Genomic DNA, 23,345 nt, shown 5'->3' with positions numbered 1-23,345 from the left:
GAAAGAGAGATGGACCTGCTGAGGGACTTTTGCACAGGAAGATAGTACTGTGTGTGAAGATAGTACTGTGTGTTGTCTTGCACTTGCAGGTATCTCGCAATGTCTTGGAACAGATCACCAGCTTTGCCTTGGGAATGTCGTACCACCTGCCTCTGGTACAGCACGTGCAGTTCATATTTGACTTAATGGAGTATTCACTCAATATCAGTGGTCTTATTGACTTTGCCATCCAGGTAAGCACAGTGTGGTCTAACGCTTCTTGGAGGGGGGCGGCGTTTGTCAGCCTGAACAGCAGCAGATCTGTGCTGCGATAGTTGGGCTGCTCCTGGGATCATTGGTGACCCTCTGGCCTGTGTCATGGAGGTGGTCAGATTAGATGGTCATTGCTGTGCTCCTGGGTTGCAGCTGTTAGGAAGAGTTTGTAGCAGGTAGTCTTACATGTTCTGCTCTGAGGATTGTTCTCCCAGAGGCTTCAGGGTTGTTTCCAAAGGACTTGCATTGCATCTCTGGCTCTGGCTGCAGCAAGGCCTTGTTCAGAGTGTGAAGGGGATCGTCTGTCTCTGGCAGCTCTCCTTCCTCGCTCACCTTGAAGGATCCTTGGCACACGGCAGTGCAGGCTGCCTTCTGGGTCCTGCTAAAATCCTGTTGCGGTTTCTGCAGCCTGTGCCAGGTGTCGTGGTTGCTGATGGAATTGAGGCTGTTAGCCTTAAAAAGAGAGCCAAGTGAGATTTTTGCAGGACAGAATTACCAAACTACTGCTACTATCTGTGCCCATGTCCCAGTTGCCCTCTGATACCCAAGCACTGACAGCCCCTTGTACTGAGTGAGACATTGTGCCTAAGTACGGGGTGCCAACTATTCCAGGGCTATATCTCTAGGCAGAAAGTGTCTGCCAGTCCCTTTTCTGGCAGGTCCTGTAGGCAGTGGGTGTGGTGTGCCTGCTCCATTTCTGACCATACCTTACCCCTGTGGCTGTTGAAGGGTTTTTCTGTCATTGGGTGCAGTTGCTGAATGAACTGAGCGTGGTGGAGGCAGAACTACTGTTGAAATCCTCCGACCTTGTTGGCAGCTACACCACCAGCTTGTGCCTGTGCATCGTGGCTGTGCTGCGGCACTATCACTCCTGCCTTATATTGAACCAGGACCAGATGGCTCAGGTCTTCGAAGGGTAAGGGAATCTTCCCCTCACTGTGTGGAAGGAAGCAACGTATCTTGTGGGGGCTTGTAGGGGGCAAGGATATATCTGTCCTTCCTAAAAGGCAGCAACTTTGTGCCTGAGGGTTCAGCTCACAGAATTTGCAGGGTACAGGGTATGTTACCCAGGGAACACTGTTGCTGTGAGCTCAGAAAGATACCTATATAATGAGGTTATTCCTTCAGATTTTATTTTTTGTGTTGCCGCAACGTTTTTTTGTCTCTATACAGTTTGTGTGGGGTAGTGAAACATGGCATGAACCGCTCAGATGGCTCCTCAGCAGAGCGCTGTATCCTGGCCTATCTCTACGACCTGTATACCTCCTGCAGTCACCTCAAAAGTAAATTTGGGGAGCTCTTTAGGTGAGTCTGAGGCAGGTGGGATGCAGTGGGTGCTGACCAGTGTAGCACCTTGGCTTAAGCTTTGCTTATGATCTTGTTTGACAGGATTGTCCCTTAGATCCTCTCAATGGGGAACTGAAGCCTTGGGAGTAGTTCCTGTTTTACAGGCAGTAATGACCCAGTGTATAATCCTGGCTTTTAGATTGTCAAGTTGGTTTGGGTAAATTGCCTTTGGTCATCCTCTGCACCTCTACAGTTCTGTTCTTACCCCACTCCTAGAAGACAGGAGAGGTCTGTTCCTACCAAACTCTGATGACTGACCAGTTCATCCTAAATGTTCTCTGCTTATGCTCAGCTCCCTAATCCTTGGAGTGCTTCTGAACTTGCTCTGCTTGGTTCTGGGTTTGTTCCTGTGCTACTTTGCACTCCTTATCTGCCTCTGTTGGCTCTTAGGTTCTGCTCTGCTGATGTTGCCTCCAGGCTCTTTCCTGTGGGCTTATTTTGCTCTGTGGCCTTCTGCCCTTTGCAGTTCTTCTCTTGGGAACTGTCCCCACACCAGCTCCCTGTGGAGCTCCTTCCTTTGCAGCCTAGAGGTGGAGCCCACAGATCTCCCTGGCTTTTTGCTCACAGGATCCCATGAAGGTGTAATTCTCCTGACAACCCAGTTTCCCAGGTGCAGTGCTTCACGGTGTCCTCTCTCGCAACCCCTGCTCCCCATTAGCATTCCCAGTGCAGGTGTGCCATAGGGATGTCTAACCCTCGGTGTTACCCCCATTGCACGGCTGTGACAGTGGCTTGTGCTGTGGTGTCAGCTGTCTATATCCTGGCTGCTGAGAGCCTTTGGAGTCTCTCTCTGGACTGAATTGAGAGCAAGAGGTGGTCACAGGTGCACTGAAGCTCTTTGAAGGGGTCAACACACATATGGAAATGCAAAACCTGATATTAGTCTAACTGAATTGCCAAAAGTTGTTCAGCAAGGCTTTAATGTAACTGGCCACACAAAAAAGGGAACATCCTCTAGCAGGCAAACAATAGTTTTGAGATGGAGACAAGGAGTGGGAAGGAGTTTGTATTTTGAGGGTGATCCCTCCCTGAGGAGTCCCATAGGACTCTGCTAGTGCTTGTGGTGTTCTACGCATGGGAAGTTGCGTGAGTGATGATAGCAAAACTTTTCATATAACCATTATTCAGCATATGACAATAGAAGTTGGCTGCAGATTGTTGTAGTAGGGCGCAGTGATGGTGACTAGGGGATAAACTGGCAGATGAAGTTTAGTGTTGTTAAACAAAGTAACGCACATAGGATTGTCCTCGTTCCCTTCCAAACTCTGTGTAGTGATGCATATATGCTACTGGTTTGGATAAAGGATCCTTGAGCTGTAAGAGATACATAATTGAAAATGTCATCATAGTGTTCAGTAACAGTAATGTTCAGTAATGTTTGGGAAGGAATGGAGAACAGACCAGAGAGCATCATTAGGCCACCATTTCAGTCATGGTACAACTGTGCCTTGTGGTTTGGGGCAACAGACTACAAAAGACATGCAGTGGAGTTGGGCCCAAAGGATGGTGAGTGGATAGATGACCAGAGATTTGGAATGACTTGTGAGGAACTGAATCTCCGCCTCACAGAAGAGAAGGACTGAGGGGGAATGATAGAAGTTTGTAAAGTTCCAGTTGATATGAAAAATAAACTGAATGTTCCATATGTCTTATAATACAAATGCAAAAAGGAATGAATAGAAAATAACAAATGGTAGGTTCAGAACAAAAGAATAAACTTCTTAGTTCTGATAGTTAACTTGGAACTCATTCCACGTTGTGAATGTCAAAAATCTACTGGATGCAAAAAGCAGGTGGACAAATTTGCAGGAGGAAAATCTGTTGAGGAGAGCATTATCTTTAACTCTGAAAATCTGTGAGCCATAAGCTGCAACAGAGTTGGGTTGCGGGAGCAGTATTGCCATGTGCCTGCCTTGCTCTCAAACTCTTCTCTGGGCATCAGCTGTTCTGCACCAAGGCCTGAGTGAGGTGTTTCCCCAACCTGACCCGGAACAGCCTTTCGCATGCTGTGTTCACTGAGCGCATGGGTAACTTCCAGGTGCTTCCACAGCAAAGAACCATCTTCACTGTTTTGAGAGAGTGTTTGTTGGTACACAGTGATCTTGAGTTTCTACATGTTCTTGCACAGGAAGGGCTTGTCTTGCATAGGATTGCTTTGTTTGTATCAGAGTTCAGTAGGAGCTTAATTTTTTGTGTTCCTAATATCTCTTTCCTGTCCTGTTTAGTGACTTCTGCTCCAAGGTGAAGAACACAATCTACTGCAATGTTGAGCCATCTGACTCCAACATGCTGTGGGAACCAGAGTTCATGATTGACACTATTGAAAATCCATCTGCACATAACTTTACATACACCAACCTGGGCAAGAGCCTTAATGAAAACCCAGCTAACCGCTACAGTTTTGTCTGTAATGCACTTATGCACGTGTGTGTGGGACACCATGATCCGGACAGGTGAGAGCCAGAACTTTCATGGTTCTACTGAGATAGTAAAGTCTTTAGGTGAGGGTAAGAAAGCCAGCAGCCATTCCTTGGCTGTCTTGGGGTGTGAGGAAGAAGGAGCCAAGGCTGGGGTCCCTTAGAGAATCACTGACATGATGGCATGCATGAGTAGCAAAGGTGACCCTCTGCTTTTTTCATTATTTATTTAACAGGGTGAACGACATTGCTATCCTGTGTGCTGAGCTAACTGGCTACTGCAAGTCTCTAAGCGCCGAGTGGCTGGGTGTGCTCAAAGCTTTGTGCTGTTCCTCCAATAATGGGACCTGTGGCTTCAATGATCTCCTCTGCAATGTTGATGCAAGTGCAAACATTCAAAAGGGGAAAAGGAATTGAAGCAGGAGTGGAGGGATCCCTTGGGAGAGGGCAGAGGCTTTGTCTTTTGAGGACAGGGGAGATGCTTTGAGTACTGGGGTTACCTTTTGGTGTTTGTTGCAGCCTGGGCTGATCATGGACATTGACCTGGGATTATGGGCCCTTCTACCCCCCAGCTCCTAGGCAAGCTGAGGAGTTGCTGACAGGGAATGAAGCAGAGGCTGTTGTGATCACTAGCTGATCTCCTCTCTTCCAGGTCAGTGACTTATCTTTCCATGATTCCTTGGCCACCTTTGTTGCCATTCTCATTGCCCGGCAGTGCTTGCTGCTGGAGGACCTGATTCGCTGTGCTGCCATCCCCTCACTCCTCAATGCTGGTAAGTGCGTCCTGGCAGAAAGCTGGTCTTAGTCTCAGTTCTGGCCCAAAGGCCTGTGCTTTAATAGACAATTTGTGAACCCCATAGTTATGAAACCTGTGTCCGACACTTCTTTTACGGTATGGTACTTGAGAACTGAACATTTTGCTTTAGAAAGTTTATGTCCTTTTGGTTTCTGTCGAAAACTGGTTGTGCTAAGGTTTTTCAGTGTCTTGCTCTCTGGAGTTTGTGTGCAAGCTGAAATAAGCATGAAGAGATGTTATTGGCCACCCTGTCTGACCACTGTACACAGCTCCGAACTCCAGCAGTACACCTCCCACTGCTGATACAGTTCAGCTTAGCATTTTGGCTAGAGCAGCCAGCCGACCAGTTTGGCCTACAGTGCGTGGGTCACTCTGCCTTGACTCTGCCACCAGCCTTCCTCGTGCTCTGGGGACTGCAGCACCCAGACTGACAGGGTGGAGCTGGGAAGATGGAGCAGGCAGAGTGCTGTGCATGTCATTGGGGATAATACTGATGGATTTACTCGCTTGCATGTTAATTGTGGCACATGTTCCGTATTTGTAAATACAATAAGGCTGCTGCAGCTTCTCAACTGGCTGCTCCAGGGCAGTGCACTGTGAATAGCTTTTGGATTGAAAGTCAGCTGCCCCAGTGCTTAAGAAATCTCAGTTGACTGTTTTCTTTACATAGCCTGCAGTGAACAGGACTCGGAACCAGGAGCACGTCTGACCTGCCGGATTTTACTCCATCTGTTTAAGACTCCCCAGCTGAACCCATGCCAGCAAGATGGCAGTAAGTGAATGAAAGTAGAGCCTTTCTTTATTGTGAAAGTACTGAGGCTCTTGCACCTCAAGAAAAGATATCCTAGACCCTATGATTAGAGATCATGACCTGCTTGCTTTGAATAAAGCAGGCGAAGCCTGAGACATTGCTTTCTGCAGCAGACAAAGAACAATATCCTTCCATTTATGTCACTCCATGGTAGGCAGGCATGTTGGGGAAGAGGCCCTTGGAGGCAGGAAACCAGCCAGCAGAGGTGGACTTGCAGTCACTAAGCCATTAGAGTAATGATCACTTCTTTTTTTTTATGTCTAGAGCTGTGCATAGCCTCTTAACTTGGTGCCAGAAGCTGCTATTCTACAGCACTCTCTTTTTTTCTGGTGATGGAAACAGTCCAGGAAGCTCTGTTCTTGGCTCCTCATCAGTATCCTGATAGCTCAGATCTCTAAACCCAGCCTGTACTCTAGGTTACGGTACTGTTGGAGCTTGGAGTTCATGACGCAGGCACTGCTCCCCACTTGTGTTTCATGGTTCAGTTGTCACAGTGTGACTGACATTATGCTTACTGAAACTTAATTAAATTGATCCCATGTTACTGCTGGGAGAAGGAATAACCTCAGGATTCTCTGAGCTGGATTCTATGGTACTGGCTGGCACATAATTCAGGCAGCTCTGGAGCCTGTGCCTTTCTTTCTTGCTGGCTGCTGCCCTTCCCTATTGCCCTCTTTGCAGACAAACCCACGGTGGGAATCCGCTCTTCCTGTGACCGTCACTTACTGGCAGCTTCACAGAATCGAATTGTGGATGGAGCCGTCTTTGCAGTGCTGAAGGCTGTGTTTGTCCTGGGTGCGTACCTGTGTGAGCCCGAACCGTAAGAATGTTTTTCAGGAGGGTGGGAAAAGACACTGTGGTGCATGTGTTGGCTGTACAGAAGGCTAGAGGAGCTCTGTTTTGGTGGGTCTGTGGCTTGTCTAAAGCCCTTCATATCTATTAGCTGCAGAGCGATTGTTGATCACAGAGAGACTTTGCAAAAGCTCAGGATGTTTTGTGGGTCAGGCTTTGGGTTTAGCATTGATGATCAAGTGACACCCATGCTTTGCTTGTAGGAGATGCAGAACTGAAAGGCTCTGGCTTTTCTCACCCTGGAGGTGTCGATGACCTTATGGATGATGAGCTGGGCACCAGGAAGGCTGGCGGTCGGGTAGTAACTGTAGAAACAGCTAGCTTGGATATTTATGCCAAGTATGTACTAAGGAGTATATGTCAACAGGTGAGTCTCTCCTTTCTCTTAGGTTTGTCCCTGTCCCTTCTACAGACAGATGTATCCCATGTGACTTTCTGCAGGTTGGGTTTGGCAGGTATTTCTTTGAAAGATCAGTGAAGAACCTGCCATGGTTCTGCCACGTGATGGCGCTCAGGATTGCTCACCATAAACAAAATATAGGCAAACAGTTGACAAGAATTAGGTGTTGCGGTATGCAGGGACTGCATAGCCCCTTTGCTTTGGCAACAGCACAGGGCTCCTGTCTCAGGAGGGGAGTTCTGGGAGTGGTTTGCTGAGATATGTGCTGGGAGCAAGGAAGATAACTATGAGAAAGACAGCCTGTTGAAGTGACAAATGGTGCTTTTCAGTATGCAGCTGAGGTGTTGCTTGCAGCTAAGCTGCTAATGTACCCTGGGCTTTGCAGTCCCGTTTTGTTAATTAAAAGAGCAACAACAAAAATCTTTTGCGTAGCCTAATCTTACAGAGTCAGTATTTCTGTTCCTTTGTGGAAAATTTGACATTTGAGGAACTGAAATGTGGCTAATAAGGTGCTTATTCACAGAGTGGAGTGGCTGTTACCACTGCTGTATGAAAATGGGTGTTGAAGGGTGTCCTTGGCCTTTGTTGCAAATTTATTCTGTTAGCAGGAAAGATGCAGTGTTACAATTTGAAACCTGTATTCTGTATTCCTAATGTGTAAACACAACACATTAGTGCTGTTTTGTCCTCATGCTTTGTGATGCTGTTGTTGATTAATTGGCTTGCTATATAGCAACGTTACCAGCCTACTAAAGAAGAATTGGAGCCACCTATTTACAAGCATAAATTCAACATACTTGGTGTTACTGAACCCTGACTACAGCATTGACAGAAGCAGATATTCCCTTCCTGGTCCTACTCTATGTAGGAAGGACTCACAGTGGGTAGAAAGTGTATGTCTGTACAGGAGGGAGTAGCAGTGTCAGGTATCACTACTCATACCAGTTGTTGGCAGCACTGGTTATGTAGGAGTGAGCATTCCAATAGACACCAGTGAATACCACCAAATTGTGCCAAAGCTCTTGCAGGGTTCCTGCAGCTCTAAAGGGCTGGTAAAATGATGTATTTTATATTAGCACCTCCACTGTAAGTGATGGACACTGCAGAGCTCACACTATCAATTCTGAAATGTCTGTGGAATGCCTTAAACTATAGGTTGTGATCTCTCAAACTCAAAAAATGTTGCATCTCATATTCAGGTGTGTATTTTATGATAGACTTCATCATGAGGGTGTGGGAAAAGAAGCAGATTATAGAATCAAGTTAAAGGTTTCTTAGGTGCAAATGATTAAGACATAATTGCTGTTATGCCCTTTAGTCTGTTTAAAGTAATAAATTTGATTGTGACTGGCCTTTGAAAAGTTTAATTTCATAGAGCTGTGATAAACCACAGTGGGAACCAAGAGGGAGGTTTGAATCTAAGGTGCTAACCTGAATATAGTGATTGGGATGGTGGAGTTTTCCTTAGTGCTTGGAAAATGTGTCCTTAGTGCTCTCCTGTGAAGTGGCAGATGAGGAGTTCTGTTTCAGTTGTACAAAGCCTGCAGAAGTGGCTGTTTTGTAAAGAAATGTTGCACACAGAGGCTAGGAGTCCCTCAAGCCTGAAGGTGGTAGTTGATGTCATACTTATTTTTGCGATTATACTAATAAAGTTCATGAGAGATGAAGTCTGAATTCTTGTAGGAAGCTGAGCAGGTGATAAAAAGGGTCTTCCCAAAGATGTGCATGTTAGCTCTATGAGGAAGTTTCAAGAGATTATGGTTGTAGCACCACTGAAGGGGAGAAATTCAATAGGCATTGGAGAAATCACCAGATCACATGTATTGGCAAAGCAGAAACTTCATCTGAGATGAAGCTGGAGATCTAGGCTGTGGTTTCAAGACAGAGATTTAGCCTTTCTGATCTTTATGCTCCACTTCATGTTTAGAGAGCTGTCTGCTGCTGAGAGGGGCTGTTCCCAGCTCTCCAGGCTTAGCACCAGCACCTGCGCTTCACAAACTGGATCCTCATCTCTTCTCCTCTAGCTGTCACTTCTCAGTGGAAGAATTCTCTGACCAGGCTTGCTCTGCATCTGCAGAAGTGCTTATATAGCAGTCCTCTATAGACTTTAATTTAATGAATTAGCCTAATTGGTTTTCGACATGAAAAACTCTGGCTGTAATGAATGCAGCAGTTTAACTGTAAATTGTGTGAAGAAGTGCCTACCTCATGTTTGTTCTGGAAACTGCTGCCTTCATTATTATCATACATTTGGGGACCACCAACTGAAATTGAGAGGCTGACAATAACAGTTTTCTGTCTACCTTCTTCTCATAATTTGTGGCTTGTGTCCAGTCAGTTGTTTCACCTTCAAGGCTTTGAGAAGTAAAGTCATTGTTTTTTTCTAAGGATGGCAGTGTCTTTTTCATCGCTATTTGAGAATTAAGGGGTGTGCTTTTCCTTAAGACATGATCTAGTTTAGCCTTAGCTGCAGCCCTGAATTATTTAATTTAGGATAGCTCCAAGGTTTTGTTGTGCAGGAAACAGACCAAATAATTTTAAGCAATCCCTTCTGATCTTTTGAGCCCAAACTGTAGTGTTGATGGAAGCTGGTCATGGCAGTGACTGTGAACTGTTAAATCGTACCAATATTTTATTAGAAGAAATAGCAGCTACTGTGTTTTGCCACTGCTGACTTGTCAAAGTTGATGTTTCCTCTGTTGTGATTGCCTGATGCCTGCTGAATCAGGATAGTACAGTTCATGAAGAGAAATGATTATCAGGCATAACTGTGTACTAATAAGGTTTTTATGAGTTTGATGTGTTCCCTGCATCTCTCTGAGATTGAAAGCAGGGGCACTGTTTTAGAATCAGACAATCAGTTTGACTGTGCTGACTCTGCCTTGGTCTTGCAGGAGTGGGTAGGTGAGCGGTGTCTGAAGTCCCTCTGCGAAGACAGCAATGACTTGCAGGACCCTGTCCTGAGCAGCACACAGGCCCAGAGGCTGATGCAGCTGATTTGTTACCCACATCGGCTGCTGGACAATGAAGAAGGAGAAAATCCTCAACGGCAGAGGATTAAACGCATCTTACAGGTGCAGGCTCCTGTCAGACTCTGAGAGTCCTAGTAATTGCCTAATGTAGCATTAAAGTAGGGTTGTCCAGAATGCAGCCCTCTGAGGCCCCTGGTATGATGGGAGCTGTGGGTGTGGGTTGACGTTGATTGAATTGAGATAAGGACTCATATGAAATATGCGTGCATGTGTTGCAGAATCTGGACCAGTGGACCATGAGGCAGTCCTCACTGGAGCTGCAGCTCATGATTAAGCAAACGGCAAATAACGTGAGTTTCTGCTCAGAGGGACTGTACGGGGACATGTGGTGCCAGTGTGGAAGTGGTTGCTTGTGCGGTTGTGGGAAGGTGACCTGGCAGAAGTGGGAACAGAGAGAAAGTAAACAAAGAGGGAGTTGGGTCTGTGAAAGCCAAGCATGAGAAGGATGCAATGAGACTGAGACCTGAAGAGCCGCAGCTGTGGGGAAATTGGCAAACTGGGTTGTGTTGAGTTGTGCAGGCCTGTCAGTGGGTGCTCTCAGAGAATGACTTACCTTTTCTTCCTTTTCTCCAGGAGATGAACTCTTTGTTAGAAAATATAGCCAAGGCCACCATTGAGGTATTCCAGCAGTCAGCAGAGACCAGCTCTGCTAGCTCTGCTGGCAACGGAGTCAACAACATGAGTAGCTCAGCAAGTGCTACACCTGCCAGCAACAAATCCAAACCCATCCTCAGGTAGGTGTAGTGCTTGCATGCAGCTGCTCTGTAGACAAATCTGAATCACAGGTTGGTTTGCAAACTGCTCTTCTCTCCTGTGTTGTCACAGCTCCCTGGAGAGATCAGGAGTGTGGCTGGTGGCCCCTCTGATTGCCAAGCTTCCAACATCAGTGCAGGGCCATGTGCTGAAAGCTGCTGGAGAAGAACTGGAGAAAGGACAACATCTGGGGTCATCATCCCGCAAAGAACGGGACCGCCAGAAGCAGAAGAGGTGAGTCCTGGGAAAAGGGCAGGTGATGGTGGCTGTGCTGATGCTCCAGCCCAGCAGTGTTGCTCCATTTCTGTTCTCTCTGCAGCATGTCTCTGCTGAGCCAGCAGCCATTTCTGTCACTGGTATTAACATGCTTGAAAGGACAGGATGAGCAGCGGGAAGGCCTCCTCACCTCTCTGTACAGTCAAGTCCAGCAGGTAGGTGTCTTGCTTCTGCCTTCACTTTGCTCAAGACCTCGCTCCTCCAGCAAGCAGGCTATTGGGCATGTCCTCAGTGATGTTGTCTGTCTGATTCTATGCTCAATAAGGTGAAGATCTTATCCTGGTTGGTATAGGGTGCTTGAGTTGACTATCTCTGAGTCACTGGACAGTGGGCAGTACAATCTGCCCTCTATAAACTTCTGCATACAGGTTGTGAGGTCTGTCTTATCTTCTAAATTTCTTAGATTGTTACAAATTGGCGGGAAGATCAGTACCAAGATGACTGCAAAGCCAAGCAGCTGATGCATGAGGCCCTGAAACTACGACTGAATTTGGTGAGCAGTTGCAGAAAAGAGCTTAACCATATGGGGTGAAGAGTTACCTGCCTTTTTTCCTTTTTTTGGAACACACACACTGCTATATATGTCCTGAGGCAAGGAGCTAGGAGAGGCGCTTGAGCTCCTTCTAGTCCTGAGCTCTGAGTGGGATGGGGTGCATGGAAAAACTCCCTTGCTCTGTTTCGCCAAGATGAAATCCACAGCCTTGGTCTCTGTTTTGGAGATGTGCCTTCCCATTTCAGTGCTTTTGCAGTCCACACCACTACTGCTTGCACCTGAGGTTTATCCTGCTGACTGCAGTCTCCCTCAGCTCTCAGCAGGAGTTGCTGTAGCATAGGAGTTGCTCTGGTTTAGTCTACTTTCTCACTTTCAGTGTTTCTTCGCGGTGTCCTTGTGACTAAATTACTTTTCTCTGCCAGGTGGGGGGAATGTTTGACACAGTTCAACGCAGTACACAGCAGACGACTGAATGGGCTGTGCTTCTCCTGGACATCATCAGCAGTGGCACTGTGGACATGCAGTCAAACAAGTAACGTTCTGGCTGACTTCTGATCCATACACTTCCCGAGGGAGGCAGTTGTTAGCATGGCCTCTTTTCTCATGTGAGCTAGCTGTCTCTCTAGACGACCTGTCAGAAATACTGTGACAGCCAAAAGAGACTGTGGAGGAATAGCAGCCTACAACCTGGGTCCTAGTATTTGGTGCAAACCTGCTTTCCAGGTGCAGAGAGATAAGCAAGAGAGGGCTGAGTCTGGACCTGCTTCTTGGAGAAGCCGAATGGGTAGACAGGAGGCCAGTCTTAATCCGTGATACTCCACTTGACTCAAATGTGAACACCATGTGGTGTATAAGCAAAAGAAGGATTAGTGTGGGAGGTTAGTCTGAAGAGCTCTTGGCACTTGTGACTGTAGGCAGTACTCTCAGCCATCTAATAGTGTTTGCTGTTACTATGGTGGCAGAGGCTTTGTATCTGCTTCTCAGGTGACTTTGACCTTTCTGCTCTGACCAACAGTGAGCTCTTCACCACCGTGTTGGACATGCTGAGTGTTCTCATCAACGGCACCCTGGCTGCTGATATGTCCAGCATTTCTCAGGGCAGCATGGAGGAGAACAAGCGGGCATACATGAATCTTGTCAAGAAACTCAGGGTGAGGGACACCAGGCCCTGTGTGGGGAGGAGTGTGTGCTGTGTCGTGGTTGTCCAGCTATGCAGATTTACCTGTGTCTCACGAATGGTACTTGTCCTGGTGTTGCTGTTTAGGTGAAGTGGTGAGGATGGCCCCAATGGTTCTGTAGGGCTGAAGGATGCAAACGTGAGAGTTAATGCAGGGGTGGAGGTTGACACCAGAAGAGGCACAGGTGGCCTTTGGATTATTTTTCCTGAGGGAATCTTCAAGTCTTCTCTATTCCACTTGTGCAGAAAGAGCTGGGGGACCGGCAATCTGACAGCCTAGAGAAGGTGCGACAGCTACTGCCGCTTCCCAAGCAGACCCGGGATGTCATCACCTGTGAACCTCAGGGATCCCTCATTGACACCAAAGGCAATAAAATAGCGGGATTTGACTCCATCTTCAAGAAGGAGGTAAGTGAAGCTTTTTTGTCTGCATCATAGCTGTGGAGTGCAGGTGTCACCTTGTCCTCTGATGCCTTGAGTCTACACAGCTTGGGAGGCATCTGTATGCAGTGCCTTGTTGCCTGCTGAGCTTGAAGAAGCTGGCTGCACACAGACAAGCTGGCACATAACCATGTCTAAAAATGGCAAAGCTGAGTGTTAATGCTTGACAATATATGCTCTTATGGCCTGAGAACTTATAAAGTTTGTTTTGTACTTATGGCTATATAAGGGATAAAGAGAAACCCATAATCCCTGTCTCGTGAGTTACCAGGCAGTGCCAGTGTGCAGAAGACTGGCAGAGGTGGGATGAAGGAGACAGGCAGTTGTTGATGAAGACCTTTAGAAGTTACAGTTTTCCCACAGGGACAAGCAACGACCACTAGTAAGGGCTCAGACTGTCTACTGGGACATGAGCCTGAAGAAAGTACAAAGTTGTCTGTATCCTCACAGGGGAAACAACAGGGACTTGGATGTTGTTATCTCTTTTGCTTTAAAGGGTTTGCAGGTCTCTACAAAGCAGAAGATTTCCCCTTGGGATCTGTTTGAGGGCTTAAAGCACTCAGCCCCCCTCTCCTGGGGATGGTTTGGGACAGTCCGGGTGGATCGCAAGGTGTCTAGATTTGAGGAGCAGCAGAGGCTTCTTCTGTACCACACACACTTGAAACCCAAGCCCCGCAGTTACTACCTGGAGCCGTTGCCACTGCCCCCTGAAGAGGAAGAGCCTCCTACACCCGTGGCTTTAGAGACAGAGAAGAAAGCTGCAGAACCAGCAAAGGCTGATAAAACAAGCTCCAATCCTGCCACCGCTACTGAAGAACGCAAGAAGAAACAGAGCAAAACCAAGAAACGCAACCAATCTTCCAACAAAACTGAGGTAATTTGCTACCCAACAGCTATAGACTTCCGATGTCTGCCCCTCCTAGTCACAAAGCACTCCCTTGAGTCTTCCTGAGGAACCTGGGAGTGGTGTAATGGTGAAGGTGGGATGTATTTCCTCTCAGCTGGGAGTGCTGGAGCTCTATTCTGCGTTCTCTAGCCTGGGGCAGGGCAAACATTTTATTAATACTTGATAGGAGGGAGGGAGGCTGCCCACCTCAGCATCCCAGGCTTCCTGCTGTGGACTGTGCAACCCTATCGTAGTCTTCATACTTTCATGAATTCCCAGTGCACATTGATCTTCCTTACCTGTTGTCTTTGCAGGATTTTGTGTTGGGCCCTAGCCGAGGGGTTTCATATAGTATGCCTACAGATCTCTTGCATCACCAGCCGGGAGGCACTATGTCAAGGCTGGCATATGGGCAATCGCCAGTGGGTCTCTATGCCCAGAACCAGCCTCTTCCAGCAGGTAGGTGCACAAAGAGAAGTGAGAATATGGCACCTCTTTGGGAACCTCTTGTAAGGATCCCTTCTGTGAGATGGTCCTATTCAGGTGCCTACACTTTCCCCTTTTGCCTGTCATATGTTATCAGTTATCAACAGTCATTCTGGAGCTACCAGGCTCAGCAGTAGCATGTGACTAGTCAGCCTGTTTCTCTTCCTCTTGCAGGTGGCCCTCGCCTGGATACATCCTACAGACCTGTACGCATGCCACTGGGGAAACTTGTTCAGAGTCGTCCTCCCTACAGCGGTGTGCTGCCTCCTGGGATGGGGAGCATGATGGGCATCGACCCATCCTACAAGCCAACAGTGTACAGACAGCAGCCTCCTGTCTCCCAGGGACAGATACTGAGGCAGCAGCTTCAGGCAAAGCTGGTAAGTCAGAGCTGTGCTCTTCCTCTTGTTGGACCCACACTACATAAGCCCAAGCTGTTTGCTGGGGCTGTCCCTTCTAGCCAGAACTCTCCAGTCTTGTCTGTGTTTCTGTCCTGGAAAGATGCTGTCTCTTGTATCTGTTCTTCTGGTGCAGCACTGTGTTTGCTAACGGCTTTGTGGGCCCATGTCACCAGCAGTTGGTGGGGGCTGTCACTGAGGTGCACTGGGGCATCTGTGGCTGTTGAGCAGTGAGAGGGGCATATCCTGGCTTTGGATGTTGGGGATGTTAGTGGCCTATTTGTCCCAAGACAGGGTGAGGCAGAAGTTGTTATCATCTGCGTGCTGTGCAGCTGCCTTGTAGGTTTAGCAGTGAAGCTACTTGTCTGGTTTGGTGGGAACTGCTGGGAAGAGAGAAGCAGCATACTGTCCTTTGGAGATGTTGAAAAAAGTGTTTCTCTGTTGCTTTCCAGCAGGGCCAAGGCATAATGGGACAGCAGCCCGTGCGCCAGATGGCTCCCACCCCATCCTATGGAACACTGCAGCCCTCCCAGGTGAGTGGCAGTGACTGCAGATAAGATTGGAATCTGGCTCCAGCACCGGGCAGCATCTTCATTTCTGCTGCTAAATCCTGAGTTATCTTGGCTCTTCTCACTCATTTACTGGGCAACATGAACCTGAATCCCAGAGCTGAGCAGCCTTGTGACAGTATTTGCAGGAGGCTGATGACCCGTGTTCCAGATTCTCTTTTGTAGCTTACTTCGTGACTGATAAAGGTTTTTTCTTTCATTTCAGGGTTATACCCCTTACGTCTCCCACATAGGCCTTCAGCAGCATCCCTCCCAGTCAGGCACAATGGTACCTCCTACCTACTCTGGCCAACCCTACCAGAATTCCCACCCCAGCTCTAATCCTGCCCTGGTGGATCCTGTTAGACAGATGCAGCAGAGACCAAGCGGCTATGTACACCAGCAGGCCCCCGGCTATGGGCACACCTTGGGCAACACACAGAGGTACCTCCCACCCTATGGGTGTTAATAAGCTGTATTTCATCAGAGGCTTCCCCACTCTACTCAGACAACCCTAATAGCAATCTGTGAAAAGCCTGTTCTCTGTGCTATGTTATATAGCATCCAAGTCCTTCAGACCCTCAAGGGAATGTCTTTATCCGGCTTTCAGTCCTGGGAAGAAAGAGAGAGGCAAAATTTGGAGATGCTAATTGTGGGCAGGAGACAGTGTTACCAGCCAGAGAAAGAAGGAATTGGAAAGTATGAGAAAAATGGCCTTAGAAAGTCATGGTTTTGGTTTTAAATCTAACCACCAAATCACCATCTGAGGGCTAGATCTGGGATTTCCACTGCTCGTGAGCAGTCATAAATCCAGCAGGGAAACCATACAGAACAGCGGGCTGAGGACTGTTACTTAGAGCTTCTAGAAAAAACAGGTTGGATGAAACCCTTGAGAGGCACTGGTGTCCTTCACCTTTCTGCAGAGGAGCAGCATGGATTGCAAGGGGCTGGTCAGGCTGTCTGTCTTGTTGATGGCAGAAGTTGTGTTTCATAGGATCATAGAATAGTTAGGGTTGGAAGGGACCTTCAAAGCTCATCTAGTCCAACCGTCCTGCAATGAGCAGGGACATCTTCAACCAGATCAGGTTTCTCAGAGCCCCGTCCAGCCTGGCCTTGAATGTGCTTGGATTAAAGAAGCTGGCTGCCCTTGAGTCTTTTACTCCACGAGCTTGTCTTTTTCTCTTGCAGGTTTCCACACCAGTCAATACAGCAAGCCCCCATGATGAGTGGGATGAACCATTTGGGTCCCCAAGGAGTCCCCTCAGGAATTCGACCCAGCCAGATACTGCCTGACCAGCAGCAGCAGCAGTACCTGAGGCAGCAGCAGCAACAGCAGCAGCAGATGCTGAGGGTGAGTGGTTGCTGACAAGACAACTGCTGGAGCTGGAGGAGGTTTGCCCAGTGCTGCTTACCTCTGTATCAGCACCACTCTGCTCTGCCCCTCTTTGCCAGGCAGGTTGTCAACTCTGTTGGGGGCTGTCTGCAATAATTTGCTGGGCAGCTCTTTTCCTCAGAGCTGGCCACTCCTGATGGAGGCACCTGCTGCTGTTCCGCCTTTTGCCAGTCACCCAGGAGGAGGTAAAGGGAAGCTGGGATCAGTAAAGGTCTGTTTAGTCTTCTTGTGGCCTGCAGCCCACCTCTTCCTGCTCCAGCTGAGCCCAGACAATTGTGCAGAAAGTCGGCTGTCTTAAAAGTGCTGCAGAAACTAGAAACAAAATGAAAATCCCCCTGCCCACAGGAGAGCAGGTAGACTTGTTCCTTACAAGATCATTTTTAGGGACATATCTGCATTTTCAGAAGATCAAAGTAAGTGTCAGTCGCAGTTTCCAGTGGCAGGAAATCTGGTGTGAATCAGTTCATGTACTCCGCATTTCATAGCGGATTGTGAAAAACTGATCCAAAGTAAGCTGATAGACCCAACTCTCTAAGTCTGAAGAAGTTAACAGGTGTGTGTCAACAAACATGAGTATTATATGGATTTATATTATGGTCTTATGAATATTAAATATTTAGATGATTTACAAATATTGATACATTGTTGGAGTTACAGACATTGACACAGAAAAACAGAAGTAGTTTGGATATATTGGTGAATTGCATACTTTATGACAAGGCCTAGCAAACCTGTAGAATATGAGAAGACTTTGTGGCACTGAGTGCTGGGGCTTTGTGTTCTGAGGGACCTGAGCGAGACAGCGGTTCCTGCAAAGAGCTGCAGTCAGCAATATTTGAGAATTGCTGTCTTGCCGTGGACAAGAGACTGCCTGTAGCATGGTCAGCAGCTTTTAGTCCTTTTGATGAGAAGCAACCCCTGACTATTCACTTGGTTTCTTTTAGCATTCTCCATCACTCAGAAAAAGAACATGCCTTAGACAAATTGCTAGCGCTTCTCCTACCTCAATAACTTCCTATGTACCTTCAGCTTTTAGCTGACCTTGCTTGGTTGCTTTAAAAAAAAGTGGAGTGCCCCAAATCTCCCCTGTTACTGTCACTCCTGCTGCATTGGCAGAGGCGTTCCTGATGCAGAACAGACTCCTGGTGCTTCAGTTGACTGTTGGGTTGCAGTGGCTTGTGGAAACGAGGGTTGACCTTTTGGTTTGTCTTGTGTGGGTTGGTAGTCAGCTGTCGAAGAAGGTAGAACATGAAATTGAGAGGGGTATCCTGGCTCCTTTAGTCAGTCTTCTGCTTTCTTGTGTACCCAGGTCATACTGTCAATTTCAAGAACCTAAGTGGCCAAACTGGTTTGAGATGGAAGTTTGGAGGCTGTTCTAGAAACTCATTCCCTTTGGGTTGAGTCCTTGATCTCAGCCTCAGCGTGTTTGTGACTGGGTCTTTATCCAATTACTGTTGTCCACTGTGTCCTGTTGTTTACTGGCTCTTTCTCTCTGGTCAACCCAACGTATTCTTAGGGACCACTTGCAGCTTCCACAGGTCAGGTTTATCTAACCTACTCTCATAAGATTCTGACCCTTCTCCTGATTGTACTTTTGTCTGTTTTCTGAGTTTGTTCAAGGTTTGAACCTTACCCTTTTGAGTCAGTGATCAGAACTCTAGCTAACATCACCATGTTGTTTGTTTTCTAACACCGTTAGTAGTTTTCTGTTTCTGCTAGAAATTTTTCTGTTTATCTAGAGAGTTCAAAACGACATTGCACGTGGGAGAAATGTCTGAAAATTAGGAGAAATGAAAAAAACATTATATTTGTGGGTATATTCTGACTCCAGATTCAACACGCTGAATATTTTCAACATGACTAGTTCTGTCAATATCTAGGTTGGAGCACTGCACCCACTTTTATCCGCATCCTTTTACTGAAGTGCAACACCAGCTGGCATGAGTGGCAGAGAATGGCAGCAAGACAGTCAAAGAGCTGGGGAATGTGACTGAGAAGGAAAGGCTGAAATAGCTGGGTGTTGAGATAGAAAGGCAGAGACAAGAGGTGAGATAAGTCTCCAAATTTTTTGCCTTCAAAAAAAGCCAAAAAACCATATCTGTTCTTGTCCCTTGGCTGTAGGACAAGAAATGACCTTAAATTATAATGTATGAGATTCAGGGTAGAGATTAGGGAAAACTCCAATAGTCGAGTGACTCTGACCTGGAGTGGATGATGTATGGAGGTTTTAGGAGCTCTGTTGCTACCTGTGGAAACATTTTGAGAACTGGTCAGGCAAATAGTGAAGTTTGTATTGCTGATCTTAATGAGGAGGCAAGAGATGAACCAGACAAATTCTTCAGGTAGCTCTTAGTTGTTTTCTATCCTTGTATCTTGTTTGCTCCCAGTCATTCCCCAGCTGACCAGTAGACTTCTAGTTCTCCTCCTGCCATCTGTTGATACCTCATCTTGCAGACAAACTTTCTTACTGTCACTGTATTTCGTGCCATTTCTCAGCCTGGGGAAGGGTCCTGGTGAAATTCGGGTGACTCTGATACCTGTAAGGAAAATGATGTAGTAGAGTGTGTTATTGCATGGAACGTCATTCCTCCTTCAGCCCTTCCTGTGCCCTGTTGCTGTGTGCATTGCCCAGACAGTTCACAGATGCTCCCTTCTCTTTTCACAGCAGCAACAGCAGCAGCAACAGCAGCAACAGCAGCAGCAGCAGCAACAACAGCAGCAGCAGCCGCAGCCGCCGCAGCCGCCGCAGCCACAGCCCCAGCAGCAGCCACAGGTCTCCACAGTGCCTCAGCCACAGGCGCAGGGCCAGCCACCGGGGCTGGGGATGCAGGCTCTTCCCCCCCAGCAGCCCATTGTGAGTGTTCTCTTGGAGGCAGAGGGATGTGATAATCCAGCACAAACTGAACGGTGTTCCACCTGCATCTCCTCCTTCTCCCTCCCCTGTGCTTCCCAGGGCTTGTGCGAATGCCGAGTTTGCCAGCCAGGTGGTGTGGCTATAATAACGTTTCTCTCTTTGCAGTTCCAGCGCCAGGGCCTTCAGCAGACACAGCAGCAGCAGCAAACAGCTGCTCTGGTTCGACAGCTTCAACAGCAGCTTTCCAGTAAGCCTTAGTGTTCTTGATCCTGTCCCTAGTCTCCTCACCCCTGTTTTCTATTGCAGGTACCCTGGTGTAGAGAAGCAAGGCCAAGCCAGACTGAGGCCATAAATGATGCTGGCAGGGAGGTGGCATCAGGATTTGGAGCTTCTGGCCCAAGGGGGCACAGCAGCAGGGCAGGCAGTGTTTGCCAGCTTGCGAGCAACCTTCCAGGCCTTCCTTCTGCTGCCTGCAGAGGGAGGAGGGAGCTGAGCTTTTTTAGGGGCTGCCATGCAGCTTTCCAAAAAGGATCCAGTCTGCAGCTTTAAAGCATTCAGAGGTGTTTCCTCTGCTGCAGATGTCCTCAGAGGGACACAGGGAAGCTGTAATCCTGGGACACTCACTTGATGGCTGACCCTGAGATGCTGTGCTTGTGTTGCGATCAGGGCAAGGCTTCTTGGAGGCAGGGAGGGTACTTTGGGAAGTGTTGCTGCACACCTGCTGTGTTTGCAGTGTCCTGTGGGCTTCTGTGGCTGCTGTCACAGACGGGCATGGCACAACTGGTGTTCAGCCTGGCACTGTGTTCCTATAATCTCCATGGAACTACTGGCTGGGGGATCTAGCAACAGAACCCAGTGTCTGTGCTGTTCCCTTCTGAATGGCCCGCTGTTTTACTGTCACCTCACTGGCTTTTCTGCCATAAAAATGCCCAGAAAATGGACCACGCAGTATTTTTTGCAGTGTGTTCAGTTTGACACTGTACTAGATGTAATAACGTGTGGAGTATGGGCTTGGAAGTTTTGGTTATACTTGTTCCCTGATGGAAAATTCTTAGTTCTTGTAATCAAAAAAAAACCTTACCAAACCAGAAGTTCTAGTGTGCTAAGTTTGCCACTAGCCTGATTCACAAACCATGAGTCTGTGCAAGGATTCAGCCAGGACATTCAAGTATAGGAAGACCTCATATAAGAATCTGAATATAGCAGAATAGCCATATTTTTGTATCTTGTCTGTACAGCAAACGGGGCTGTTTTATATGGAACAGGTGCGTGGGTCCGAGGCAGCCATGTGTCACCGTGTAGCTTCCATGCTTCCTCATTGGGTTCCACTAGGAACCATCTGGAGTTCTTATTTGTAGCGCCTGAGATGAAGTGGAAAGCAGGACATAAATCAAGAACAGCCTGTAGGAGGGGGACAAGAATACTTTGGGCCCAGGACAGGCTGTGTTAGGCTCTAGGGTGTCCCTGGGTGTTGTATGGTCCAGCAGAGCTGAGAAGGAGAGCAGGGTGGCCAGGCTACACTGATCCCTTTTGCTTAGTCTGACTTAAGGTCAAGCATGCTGATGGGGCTTCAGGAGAAAAACTGCAGAGTTTTATTATTAATTGGATGGTACCCAAGTATACTGTGAGCACTGTACATCACAAAACTTCAGTCCCAGCTGTCTGGAAGTTCATGAGGTTCTTGAATGTAACTTCACCGTGTTTCCTACCCTTTTTGTGCTATCTGGAAGTCCTTTGGGCATGTTCTTCATTTGTACTGAGATACTGACAGGGAGCCAGGATAGTTGTCTCTGAAACCTTCGCTAACTCTGCTTTCCGTGTGTGCTTCAGGATGAGTGTTTGACACAAGCTGTCTGAGCAGCTTGTGTGGCTGCAGGTGTTGCACAATCTTACAGGGCTGATTTTCTTTCAAAACCAGAAATAATTTATCCATAAGCCCATCCTCCCAGCTTGCTGCCACCTTTCAGGGCTTTGTTATGGTGCACAATTCCACCATGAGGGATGGAGAGATCTCCTCTGGAGAAGCTTCAGAATCGGGACTGGCACATATCTGTTTCTTCCTCAAAGAATGTGGGGTCCTGACTGTGCTGCTGCCTAAAGGCTCAGACAAATGAGCAGAGCAGGGAGCGCCATAAAGGTTATATTTTTCTTCTCAGTGGCAGCGACACACTTCTCATACTGGGCTGGTCATGTGGGGAGAGAGATCTCTTTTTTGAACCAGACTTTGTGACTGCCTAACTTTGTCTTGACCCTCACAGATACACAGACACAGCAGAACAACAACCCCTTTGGACGCTACTGATCTGGGGCACTTCAGCCTGATCCAGGAGGGGAGACATCACTGTGGACTGCATACAGCCTCTTCAGCCTGGCCCACAAACGGGGGCTGCCCCCAACCTCTGTCCCTGGGCCTGTGCCCCCCGTGCTGCTGCTGCCCGTCTCGCAGGGAGATGCCAGGAGGATGGTTTTATTGTACAGATAAAGTGTTTTTACTATCTGATTTCTACAAACGTTTATGGAGATCCCTTGTGGCTATTAGTCTCCCTTCCCACTTTGGTTTCAGTTTTTACTCCGTTTTTAGTATTTTTGTTAAAATAATAATTAAGACATTGTAAAATTTTGTACTTTATTTATACCAGATGAACCCTGTACTGCAGTCATTCTCGGATGAATACAGAGAGCTTACTTTGCAAAAGGAGTGTGTATTCAGAGCCTGCCTTTCCTCCTCGGCCCTCCTCCCAGTACAGCCCAGCAGCACCTCTACACGTGGTCTTCATTTCTTTCTCAGTAGAACTCATGTCTGTGTTTTCAGCTTTTGTGAATGGCTAAATGGTTTGGTTTGGGAAAGAAAGCCCTTCTTCCCTGTCTGTTTCATAAGCTGGTGTTCACATGCTCACAAGGGTTTGCACAAGCTTTGTAGGATTTGTATGTTGATTAAGAGCTTTACTAGTAGTCTGGGGCATGTTCCACCAGGACAGAGGTACAAAGCAAAGAGGGAGTTATATTGCAGGGTAATTCTGAGTCCTCATGAGCCCAGCTTCCCCACCACAGCAGTTCCTGAGATGCTCCAGCTGGTATCTCTGCAGTCGAGGAGGAGCTGCAGCCTGAGTGCACTCACAACACTTCTCATTGCAGCACGGGTTTGCTGATAAGCACCAGGGCTCCTCTGCTCGCTCCTTCCTGACAGACACTGTGCCTTTGCTGGATGAGTAACATGCTGCATTTCAACTTTTGACCTGGCTAATGCAGCCTGCTGGCATGGAGACTCATCTCTGTCTATAGCAGGCTGCTTTAGCTTAGTGTTCTCCATTCCTACCGTCTGTGGAACCTGGAAACCACCATCACCAGTGCCTTTCTTCTATCTTTGGTTCTTCCTCAGCAATTTGTTTGTGGACCATTTGACCTGTGGTCCCCCTGGTAGCTTTTCTTGGCTGATGTCTGTCCTTCTGTCCCATCTCTGTGGGATATGGTGAGGTTCGCAGGGACTCATGGAAGAGCTGCAGTTGTGTCTAAGGGCAAATAAACACTTCTGTAGGACTGGCCAGAGCCAGAAGGCACACTTGTGGAGAAGAAGGAGGGATTTTGGGGCTCAAGCCCTCAGCTGTGCTCAGGTTGCTGTGAGGAGTGTTGGTGACCCAGGGCGGTGCCCGGTGTGCTGGCTGATGGGCTCGCATCTTCTGCCCCAAAAACGAGCTGAGCCCTTTTTTTCCTGTGAGCAGGTGGGTGGCTGCTC

General features: G+C 47.7%; 1 protein-coding gene across 2 annotated transcripts in view; it reads left to right on the top strand.

Annotated features, from left to right (window-relative positions):
* The window catches only part of MED12 (mediator complex subunit 12), a 37,064-nt gene extending 14,757 nt beyond the window's left edge, over positions 1–22,307 (top strand). Inside the window, exons 18-44 of one of the 2 annotated variants that reach the window (XM_082062263.1) lie at positions 90–233; positions 1,005–1,168; positions 1,426–1,557; positions 3,825–4,052; positions 4,253–4,397; positions 4,669–4,789; positions 5,483–5,584; positions 6,305–6,418; positions 6,679–6,842; positions 9,770–9,949; positions 10,126–10,197; positions 10,481–10,641; positions 10,733–10,894; positions 10,980–11,091; positions 11,340–11,429; positions 11,852–11,961; positions 12,445–12,580; positions 12,853–13,014; positions 13,544–13,921; positions 14,248–14,392; positions 14,594–14,799; positions 15,270–15,350; positions 15,592–15,809; positions 16,554–16,716; positions 19,427–19,612; positions 19,778–19,859; positions 21,871–22,307. In XM_082062263.1, coding sequence (XP_081918389.1) covers positions 90–233; positions 1,005–1,168; positions 1,426–1,557; positions 3,825–4,052; positions 4,253–4,397; positions 4,669–4,789; positions 5,483–5,584; positions 6,305–6,418; positions 6,679–6,842; positions 9,770–9,949; positions 10,126–10,197; positions 10,481–10,641; positions 10,733–10,894; positions 10,980–11,091; positions 11,340–11,429; positions 11,852–11,961; positions 12,445–12,580; positions 12,853–13,014; positions 13,544–13,921; positions 14,248–14,392; positions 14,594–14,799; positions 15,270–15,350; positions 15,592–15,809; positions 16,554–16,716; positions 19,427–19,612; positions 19,778–19,859; positions 21,871–21,914 — 4,002 coding nt within the window. In that variant the 3' untranslated portion in view covers positions 21,915–22,307. Of the gene's footprint in view, positions 1–89; positions 234–1,004; positions 1,169–1,425; positions 1,558–3,824; positions 4,053–4,252; positions 4,398–4,668; positions 4,790–5,482; positions 5,585–6,304; positions 6,419–6,678; positions 6,843–9,769; positions 9,950–10,125; positions 10,198–10,480; positions 10,642–10,732; positions 10,895–10,979; positions 11,092–11,339; positions 11,430–11,851; positions 11,962–12,444; positions 12,581–12,852; positions 13,015–13,543; positions 13,922–14,247; positions 14,393–14,593; positions 14,800–15,269; positions 15,351–15,591; positions 15,810–16,553; positions 16,717–19,423; positions 19,613–19,777; positions 19,860–21,870 lie in introns of both variants that reach the window. The other variant, XM_082062262.1, reaches the window with a different exon arrangement.
* The last annotated feature ends 1,038 nt before the right edge of the window (positions 22,308–23,345 follow it).

This window comes from Streptopelia decaocto (genome assembly GCF_964273445.1).
Source record: "Streptopelia decaocto genome assembly, chromosome: 10".
Lineage (NCBI taxonomy): Eukaryota > Metazoa > Chordata > Aves > Columbiformes > Columbidae > Streptopelia > Streptopelia decaocto.
Note: the sequence above shows the minus strand (reverse complement) of the source record. Positions and strands in the feature narration are given on the sequence as shown.